This window comes from Rhincodon typus, unplaced genomic scaffold (genome assembly GCF_021869965.1).
Source record: "Rhincodon typus isolate 14 unplaced genomic scaffold, sRhiTyp1.1 hic_rhity00002100, whole genome shotgun sequence".
Classification (NCBI taxonomy): Eukaryota; Metazoa; Chordata; class Chondrichthyes; order Orectolobiformes; family Rhincodontidae; genus Rhincodon; species Rhincodon typus.
The window spans coordinates 1-11,170 of NW_025967738.1; the positions used below are offsets into that span (position 1 = coordinate 1).

An 11,170-nucleotide genomic window follows, 5' to 3' on the forward strand; every position below is an offset into this window, starting at 1 on the left:
AATAAATTAATGCACTTAAAAAAGGAACATATTGATTATTTTAATATCACATGTAATATGCTCAATATAAAAGTTTCATTATATGAGAAAATAACTTTAGCAACATAAATAAGTACAGAAGTTCTTCATGGGACTAATGCTTGAAAAGAATGGAACAAACTTTTGCACTCAAGTGGAATTGTTGCATTCCAAATACTGCATTAGTTGTCAATTGAGCCACTCCCTTTTTTCCGGCTGAGTGGGAATGTGGACTTGCTCTGAGGTTGGGTCATCTTACTGGCCAGGTGGACAAATGGCTCGATCAGAGTCTTGCGGTCTGCCACAGATACCTCCCACAATTTAACCTTCTCCGACTTTGCCCAGTGTTGAACAGCATCATGGTCCACACGTCGTGCTTCCTGCAGGTCGCACTTGTTCCCCAGAATTACAATGGTCACCTGCAGAAAGAGCCAGGAAATGAGAGCTTTTAGCGACAATGTGTATTTAAAGCTTTTGACTCATTTAGGTCTGTATAAAAGTCACAAAAAAAATTGAAAACCTTAAAAATACAGGGTAATGCTATTTCAAGATGAAGGTAGTAGCACAAAATTAATTTAAACTGAGGAGCTTCCACAATGATTCTGCAGATGGACATATTATCCTGATGGAACCAAGCCAGGGTGACCACAGATGCAATCCCCGATCTGCACCCAGTTAGCTATCTCATTCTCATTCTCCAGCTCCCCATCCTGTAGCCCTGCAGATTTGTTTCTACCATGTGCCCATCCCATTTCCTTTTGAAATTATTCATCATCTCCACCTCCACAGTGGGACTAATTTGATGAGCTGAGAACAAGCAAAAAACAAGCGAAGGCATGATGACCATAGGCATAGGCAGGGTGACCTCCTTATTTGAACTTATTGAATATAGTGGACTTTTTCTGAAGGTGGATGAACTGAACTGCTTTTCAAGTCCCTGAATGACTTTTTGAAAAACTACACACAACTCCTTTGCCAGATGTGAGGATTGTCTAGCACAGATTGAAGCAACACCAGTCTTTTCCATTGCAGGCTGCAAGAGTTCTATGTGAAGTGAGCATCAGGCACCTGAACCTGGGCTGAAAACATAGCACTCAAAACTGCCTGAAAACTGCAGTATTATTCAGCCTGTTTGTTTAATCACTTTGGGGATCAGGGAATATTTATGCAGAGCCTCCTGAGGGAAATTTAAAATGAGTTAAGCAAAGTCCACAATCTCACAAACTGCACATGGAAGAGGTTTGTTTGATGGACTAAGTCACCTTTTTTTTGCGATCTTGTACCTTACGTTCATGTAAGAATATTTAATGTGAAGTGCCTGTTTGCTTTGCTGGGAGTTGAAATGGGTTTTCTGTCAGCAGAAGTGGTATAACTCTTCATTCTCCAGCATCAACACATCATGGAACAAATTTCACCAACGAAGCATTTTCTTACAGCTTAAGCTTAAAGTATAGCTCTTTAGTCAACAGATTAGGAATTACTGAATGTAATTTGAAAGCACTGAACAAAGTTAGTTACATGCAAAAGAACACAAGTAATATTTTGGTAGCTGTACTACTGAACAATATTCATCACTGTACCTCCTTCTTATCACGGGACCTGTCAATTTCCTTCTTGAGGGCTTCGACTCGCTTGAAGGATTCCCAGCTGTCTATGCTGTACACCAATACAAACCCATCAGCAAAGGAATAGTAGTGCTTGGGAAGCTCAACGCCTTCCCTCAGGCCTCTTGTGTCATAAAAGCGCACCTGCTCCCGGACACCACGGTCTGTCTCTACCGAACCAACATAAATATCTTCCAGGGTTTCATTTGTCACAGAACCTTAGAGAGACAGAGACAGAGAAAAGGGGATGATTCAAGGCATCATGAATACATTTTTTTTTTTAAGAGGATCTGACAGGGTTGATGCTGATAGCTTGTTACCTCTGGATTGTCTAGAACTAGACTTGTTTAATGAAGTAGTATTAAAAAGATATCTCATAGTTAAGGATCCTCCAGGGGATAGTCATTGTAACATAGCAGAATTTCAAATTCAGTTTGAGGGAAGAGCAACCCAGTCTCAAACCAGTATTTTCAACTAACATAGGCTGGGAAAATACATTGAGGGGAAGGTCAGTAGGTGAGCAATGGCAGATATTTACACAGATATTTCATAGCACTCAGGAAAATGTGCTATGGTCAAGAAGAGAGATTCACTAAGAAGGATAGCCACCCATGGCTAACAAAGGCTGTCATAGAGTATCCAATTACAAACTAAGGCATACAAGCAGCAAAAACTAGTGAGAGGCAAGAGAAATGGGAACTTGTAGGAAGCAGCAGCAGATGACTAAAAAAACTAATAAGAAAGGGAGAAATGCGATTATGAAATTCAGTTGGCGAGAAATACAAAAAGCTTCTTTAAGTACGCAGACAAGTCACCGGGATCTGATGACCTACATACAAGAGTTTTAAAGGAAACGGCTGCAGAGATAGTGGGGCTATTGGTTGAAATATTCCAGAATTCACTGGCTTCCGGGAGGGTTTCAGAGGATTGGGAAAACTACTTAAACAGAGGTGTCAGATTAGAAAACAGGGCGACAGTAAGCAGGAAACAGTCCAACATCTGCTGTGGGGAAAATACTAGAGCTCATTATTAAAGAAGAAATAGCAGAACATTAAGAAAAGTTTAATGCAATCAGAGTCAAATGGTTTTGTTTTACCAATCCTTCTTGCACAATTGCTATGTTTACACTAAGTAGACGAATGCATCAGCTGTCTCCTACTACATTCCAAGTATCGGCCTTCCCTAGTGCTCAATATTATTATAATAAGTGTTTCCTTACATATTTTTACACAACATCTGTTTCCTGATCACATTACAATCTCACCACCAAGGTCTCTCCATTCAGCCAATGCCTAAAGGTTTTTCCCTATCCACATACTCATCATTCTCACCGAAAGCACAGGGAAGTTGTAAATAAAGTTTTTTTTTCTGGAATCTGCTGTCTCTGCACTCACCAATAACATGGTTTCCATAGAGAAGCTGTTCCAAAATCGCTGTTTTTCCAACTGATGCTAAGCCACAAACCACTACTTTACAGCTCTTCCCCATCTCACCTCTCTGGAACTGCTAATGTCGACCAGGAGTAGTGGGCACTGTATGGTAAAGTAAAAATAATTTATAACTGTCAATATAGAGTATGTGAAGAGCATCAATATTAAGAATTAGCTGAGAGAGTCCAGAAAGTGCAAGAATTAACACCAAAATCAGCAATATTGCCTGTTGAAGATCAGCAAACTCAATGATATTGTTACAGTGATCTGGAACATGCTGCCCAAAAGGATGGTTCAAGTAGATTCAACAGTAACTTTCAGGCCGTTATAGGGTTGAACTAAACTTGAAAAGCAAAAAAGTGTTGCGGAGCTGTGGGGCAAGAAACATAGGAGTGGGACTAGTTGGATAGCCAGCAGAGACACAATGGGCCAATTAGCTTTCTTCCATGTTGCAAGATTCCTTAACATTCAAAAATGAATAAAAAATAAATCCCAAATGTTGAAAAGCTTTAGGAAATCTTTATCAGCTGCACTCTTCATTGTCTGCAGTACAGGTTGAGTTGACTGCATAAACAGGCAAATCCAACAGCTCTGGCAGCATCTCCTGAGAGTCCAATATTGAAGAAAAGTCAAAACGTTAGCTCTGTATCTCTATCCACAGATACTGCCACACATGCAGAGTTCCTCAAGCATTTTCTATTTTTATTTCAGATTTCTAGAATCCACAGTATTTTTTTTATAACACTAACCAGGATGTGCTAATTAATTTTTCAGAGACTCTGGGCGCATGATTAAGCATGTTGTTCAATAATTTCTAAGATTCATCATGCATGTAGCTTTGGACTGCACTAGGATTTGAAGTGCCAGCAATTTAATGACTTGCTATCAATAGAAAAGGATCTTCTTTGCACATACTGGATACTTGAATTTGCTAAACTCAACAGATCAATCAGAATTTTAAAACTAAAAACCAAAAGAACTGTAGATACTAGAAATGAAACAAAAACAGAAATTGCTGGAAAAGCTCAGCAGGTCTGGCAGCATCTGTGGAGATAAATCAGAGTTAACATTTCAGGTCAGTGACCCTTCCTCAGAATTTTAAAAATACTTGTTTCACTAAGTGAGGGGCACAGGGGCAATGGAACGAGAACGTCTGGTGCCCGATTACAAACTAGCCATCTATAAATTTCCCTTACTTGTTGGAAGGAAAGGCTCCCTCTATTATTGTTAATGATTGAAGTATAAAAAGTGCAGATGTTTAATTGCATGGGCAATTGGTCCTGTCTACATAATTAGTACGTCCAGCTCACTCCTTCAAGTCACTGAGACAACATTCACTTTTAACATGCATCTTGTAGTTTGCAGCTATGCATTGGGAAGGCAGAGACTTGGATTTCCTCCATCATATGGCTGACCAGGAGTCCCTCATCTCTTACACCATCTGCCATTGGAAAGATTTGCAAATTTATCTCCAACTGTACAAATGCTCCTTCTTTGGTGGCATGAGTTGAAACAACAGCTTCTGGCTCAGAGGCATGGATGCTACCCATTACACTATAATACTTCCTTAATCATGATTACCATGGAATGTGGTATCCCAGTTAGTTATACAAAAATAGCACTAGTCACTTAATTCCTACATCTAGTGTATGACTCTACTTTCTATGTAAATTCCAGCTTCCTATCTTAAATCTTGTTCACCACCCCACACCAAGCATCCTGTTCTGATCTCTCAGAGTTATAGAACCACACAGCATGGAAACAGACCCTTTGGTCTAACTCATCTATGCAGACCAAGTTTCCCCAAACAAAACCAGTCCCATTTGCCTGCCTTAGGCCCATAACCATCTAAACCTTTCCTATTCATGTACCTATCCATGTGTTTTAAATGTTGAAACTGTACTTGCATCCACCACTTCCTCTGGCAGTTCATTCCACACACGAACCAGAGTCCATATGAAAAGGTTGCCCCTCAGGTCCCTTTTAAATCTTTCCCCTCTAACCATAAAATTATGCCCTCTAGTTTTGAATTCCCCCATCCTAGGGAAATAGCCTTTGCTATTCACGTTATCTATGCCCCTCATGATCAGCCCCCACCCTCCTACATTGCAGTAAAAAACATCCCAGCCTATCCAGCCTCTCTTTATAACTCAAACCCTCCAGTCCTGGTGACATCCTTGTAAATCTTTTCGGCCCCCTCTCCAATTCAATAATATTCTTCCCTATAGCAGGGTGACCAGAACTGTAAGCAGTACTCCAAAAGTGGCCTCACCAATGTCCTATACAACTGCAATATGACGTCCCAACTCCTACAAACAATGTTCTGAACAATGAAGGCAGGCTTACTAAACAACTTCTTAACCATCCTGTATACCTGTGACACCACTTTCAAGGAACTATGTACCTGGAGCCCTAAGTCTCTGTTTGACAACATTCACTAGGGCCCTACCATTAACTATGTAAATCCTGCCCTTGTTAGTCTTCCCAAAATGCAACACCTTGCATTTACCTAAATTAAACTCCATCTGCCACTCCTTGGCCCATTGGTCCAATTGATCGAGATCCCTTTGTAATCTTAGATAACTTTCTTCACTGGCTACTATATCACCAATGTTGGTGTCATCCACAAACTTACTAACCGTGCTTCCTATATTCTCATCCAAATTTTGTTCTCCATAATCTAAATCTTCCTTTTCTACTTAGTGACACCATAGACCAAATTTGTATTGTGACATGTATAACTAATGGATTCTGGGTAATCCAAGATGGATGACAGGGAAAAAAAAACGTGGCTGTAAGAGCTGCTCTTTTTTGAGGTATTTTCAGTGTTGGAGCTACTTCCTCGAATTCTAGAAGCAGTAATTATACTGTTATAAACTGTTGCATTGTTTAGGAACTTTGGGGGAAAAGAAATCAAAACAACAGCACATTAAAAAGGAAGAAAGGAGACAGAGGTAGTGATCACATGGGCAGTGATTCAAACAGAGAAAGGAACCTACACTGCTGTCTGACCTAGCAATAACCTGCACAGATGCTGTCTTTGCTGTTTGGTTTCAAGTATCTCTGGACAACAGAGTTCATTCTAAGAAAAATAAACAAACAGCGAAATTCACTGCTGAAGCAATGGAGGCTGGTACAATTACAACATTTAAAAGGCATCTGAATGAGTATATGAATAGGAAGGGCTTTTTTTTTTAAAATATTCATTCATGGGATGAGGGCATTGCTGACCAGGCAGCATTTCTTGCCCATCCCTAATTGCCCAGAAGGCAGTTCAGAGTCAACCACATTACCGGGGGTCTGGAGTCACATGTAGGCCAGAACAGGTAAGGATGGCAGTTTCCTTCCCCAAAGGACATTAATGAACCAGATGGGTTTTTCCTGACAATCGACAATGGGTTCATGGTCTTTATTAGATTTTTAATTCCAGATATTTTATTGAATTCAAATTCCACCATCTGCTGTGGCAGGATTCAAACTTTGTCCCCAGGACTTTATGTGGGTCTCTGGATTAAACAGTCCAGCGATAATACCACTAGGCCATTGCGTTCCCTTTGTTTACGGAGATATGGGCCAAATACTGGCAAATAGGTGTAGATTTATTTACGATATCTGGTCAGCAGGTACGAGTTGGACCAAAGGGTCTATTTCTGTGCTGTATATCTCTAGGACTTTATGACTCTATTTTCTCCTCATCAGACCTAACACAATGCATATCTCTCCAAGCCAGATATAGTAAAATGAACACCAAGCAATTTTAAACACCATAAGACAAACACATGTACAAGTGTAGCCGAAATAAATAAAGGGCAGACTGTGACAGAACATGACGGGGAACATGACAAACGCAGACTCGGGGACGAGTTTGCAGAGCATCTGCAACCCGACCTTCCTGTTGCCATGCACTTTAATTCCCCCTCCCATTCCCTGGGCAACATGTCCAACCTCGGCCTCCTCCACTATCAAAGTGAAGCCAAATATAAACTGGAGGAATAACACCTCATATTTTGCCTTGGGAGCTTACAGCCCAATGGCCTGAACATTGAATAAAAACCAAAAGAACTGCGGATGCTGTAAATCAAGAACAAAAACAGAAGTTGCTGGAAGCTCAGCAGGTCTGGCAGCATTGGTGAAGAAAATAATCACAGTTAACATTTTAGAGGAGGAAAGGTCATTAGACCAGAAACATTAACTCTGATACTTTCTTCACAGATGCTGCCAGACCTGCTGAGGTTCCAGCAACTTCTGTTTTTGTTCCTGATTTACAGCATCCACAGTTCTTTCGGTTTTTATTCTGTTATGGGGCATGAATATTGACTTTACCAGCTTCAAAATCTCTTCCTCCCCAACCTGTCCATCTTCTGACTCACCTATCCACTCCACCCTTCCCAATGACCAACCTCAATAACCCCCTATCTGCATCACCAGCTTCAAAATCTCCTCACCCTCAACCTGTCCATCTTCCTACTCAACTATCCACTCCACTCCGCCCACTGAACAACCAAAATTACCCCCTACCTGCATCCACCTATGACTATCCCACCTACACTCCCCCCCAGCCCCCTGCCCCCTCCCTCTATTTATTTCTGGGTTCCCTTCCCCAGTTCTGACAAAGGTTTTTGGCCCAAAACATTGATTTTCCTGCTCCTCAGATGCTGTGTGACCAGCTATGCTTTTCCAGCTCCACATTTATTGACCCTACCTTCCAGCATCTGCAGTCCTTACTGTCTCCATGACAGGCAAGCATTCAACACGAGAGACTGAGATAGCAAAAACCAGCCTTTAGAAAAAGAAACATGATTTTTTTTAAAATTAGTAATGTTGACTGAGGGATAAAGTGGTTAGCACTGCTGCCTCACAGTGCCAGGGACCCAGGTTCGATTCGGGTGACTGTCTGTGTGGAGTTTGCATATTCTCCCTGTGTCTGTGAGAGTTTCCTCCAGGTGCTCTGGTTTCCTCCCACAGTCCAAAGATGTGCAGCTTAGGTGGATTGGCCACGCTAAATTCTCAATAGTGTCCATAAATGTGTGGGCTAGGGGGCTTAGCCACAGGAAAATGCAGGGTTACAGGGATAGGGTAGGTGTCTGGGTGAGATGCTGTTCAGAGGGGTAGTGTGGACCCAAACGGCCTGCTTCCACACTGTAGGGATTCAATGTTCAAAACGGGAGCACTTCCCTGCCAAGACATCTTCCACATCCACCTGGAAAAAGGGAAGTGTTGAACATCCCATCTGAAAGATGTCAATTCTGGCAGTGCAGCACTGCCCTTGGGGAGATCAGCCTGGATTCTGTTGCTCAAGTATCTGGGGTTGGAAGTTGAATACAAAGTCTCCTGTACCAAGTGGCCAAACCACTGAGCCATAGCTGAAAATAATGCAAACCTAAAAGGCTGATGAACACTGTGTAACACATAAACAGGATGAACATAAAACAAACAGATTAATATTTCCTGCCCAGTGAGATCCCAGCCCCTTCCCTGATTGCTGCTAATATTTTTACCTGCAAACAATAAGTGAGAGGTTTGAGAGGACGCAGCTTCAGGATCACCTCGGTTGGGACGTCCGTGAGGGAGGAATGAGAATATTAAATATCGATTTGTTCCCGGCAGACGAACAGATTAAAGTAAACAAGGGCTTTCCTCCTCAAAACAAGCCCAACCTCTGCTTCCATGCAACAAACAAGGAGATGGCGCGGAACATGCGTTACCTCAGCCCCTCAGACTCGGCTCCACAAACAGCGCCCTCAAGAGGTCTGGAGGAGAGTTCGCCCTTGATTTCCACAGTGCGGTGCTGGCACTTTGTTTGATTGGATACACTATGGGATTTGAAAATTACTTACAATCCAAAGATTTTATCTTTGTAAATATTGGTTCTATTTCACCAAATGCATTTATTTCCCTGGAAAGGAATACTTTCATCTTTGTATGTTTCTTTACTTGTTCACGGGATGTCAGTGTCTCTGGCTACAGGCTACTATGTATTTCTACCCCCGAAGGTGCCTTTCACAGCCACAGGGCGTCCCAAAGGCCTTGATGGCAGATTAAGTCATTTTGAAGTGTTGTCACTGTTGCTAAGTAGGAGATGCAACAACCAATCTGCAATTACAGCAGTGTGATCGTCTTTTTTTTGCAGTGTTGATTGATTGCTAAGTGTTGGACAGGAGAAGAGGGGATGACTGTCCTACTACTCTTTGCAATAGTGCCATGTCTGCCAGATGGCGCAGATACAACCTTAGTTTACTATCTGAAAGACATACCACACCAGCTTGGATTTTTTCACTTACATCTCTGGAATGAAACTTGGGCCTAAAACCTGATTCAGAGGTGAGAGTGCTACCTTCAGAGCCACAGCTGCCACCTGCGCAGAATTATCATTACCCCTTTATCCCTTTTCTTATTATTTGTTAATGGGATGTGGGCATTCCCAGGCCACCAATTATTGCCCATCCCTAATTACCCTTGAAGGTTGGTGCTGAGTTGCCCTCTTGCACTGCTGCAGTCCGTGGAATGTAGGGCCACCCACAGTACATTTAGGAAGGGCGTTCCAGGATTCTGACTCAGTAGCACTGGAGGAACAAGTCAGGATGGTTGTGGTTTGGAGGGATCTTGCAGGTGATAGGGTTCCCAAGTATCTTTAGCCTTTGGGCTTCTAGGCAGAGGAGGTCATGGGTTTGGAAGGTGCTGTGCAATACAAAAACATTGATAGCTGCTAACTGGTACAGAAACACTACCAATGAGGACACAACACCCCTATAAGTGTACTGTGGTTGCCATGTATTGCTTTTACATGCTACAGAAACCCACCACTGACAGCCATCTCCTTTCCTAATGGATATTAGTGAACGAGATTGGTTTTTCCTGACAATCAGCAATAATCATCATTAGATTCCTGATGCCAGATTTTTTTTTAATTGCTTTTAAATTCCACTATCTCCCATGGCATAATTTAAACCTGAGTCACCAGAACATTACCTGCATCTCTGGATTAAAAGCCTAGTAATAATACCACAAAGCCATCACTTCCCCAGAGGTGCATTGGATCAAATTAAATTCAAACATATTCAATCCCAAGTTGCCCTCCAAGACATGCCCCATTGTGGTTTGGACATATATCATTGTTTCTTCAGTGTTGCTGTGTCAAAATCCTGGAAGTTCCTACCCAAAAGTGCTATGGGAGTATTAACCAAACATGGACTGCTCATCACTATCATCTCAAGGCCATCTTGTGTTGAACAATAAATGCTGATTTTGTCAATGATAACCCAATCTTGAGGACAATTTTTGTTTTAAAAACCATTAATTGTTTATGCAAACGATCATGGTTGTCAATATATATTAAAGTTACATAAAATCACATAATTGTGCAAACAATTGTTCACGTGAGGAGAAAAGCTACTTGGTAAATATATCGGCGGATGTCAGTGCGGAGATCATAGCTTCAGAGTCAGGGCAAGGAAAGGTGGTTCTCAAAGAACCAAAATACGTTGACAAGATAATTATAAATAAGAGCAGATCTCAGTCCATCCATGAAGTGGCACACAACTGAAAGCTTGAATTAGACATGGATCAGGAATAAGGTTGATGTTAGATTGGAGAAGTGAAAGGTTGTCTGCAATCCCAGAACCAGCTTTAAAAAGGCAAACATTCAGAATTGAATTACGTTGTCATTTTTAGATCTCGCACAGGTTTGGATTCCCTCTGTCCTTCTCCTAGTCCTTTCACAAATAAAAGAAAAGACCCATTTACCCCAAGTTGGCACAGAATGATCGTAAATTTAAATGGGAGAAAATGAAATGGCATACTGTCGCATTTTTAAGATTGAATAAATTAACTACATTCCCACAGACAAAAAAAGTTTAAAAAAAAAGTAATACTTGGTTGTTATATACTGATCGTACAGTCCTCCATTTTAAAGTATCTGGGACAATTCGGTCCATATGTGTCATTCATCAGTTTTACTGTTTTTCCCTCTGGTTATTGTTAGGGATTTACACCAAATTGTGCATAAATTCAGGTCTTTGCATACAGGTTAAGTAGTTGATTAACTCCACAATCACAACACGTGACAGTCATTTTTGGATGGACAGGTGAAGGTCAAATTTGAAAACCAGATTCATGACG

The 11,170-nt window shown here is 41.4% G+C and overlaps 1 protein-coding gene across 1 annotated transcript; it reads right to left on the reverse strand.

Annotated features, from left to right (window-relative positions):
- Window positions 1-18: 18 nt before the first annotated feature.
- On the reverse strand, window positions 19-8,792 carry LOC109911739 (NF-kappa-B inhibitor-interacting Ras-like protein 2). The gene is made up of 4 exons (XM_020511118.2): window positions 8,551-8,792; window positions 3,017-3,154; window positions 1,599-1,840; window positions 19-437 (listed from the first exon to the last, which is right to left on the reverse strand). Exons 2-4 carry the CDS (start codon window positions 3,108-3,110, stop codon window positions 201-203), a joined length of 573 nt encoding a protein of 190 aa, XP_020366707.1. The 5' UTR covers window positions 3,111-3,154; window positions 8,551-8,792; the 3' UTR covers window positions 19-200.
- Window positions 8,793-11,170: the final 2,378 nt, after the last annotated feature.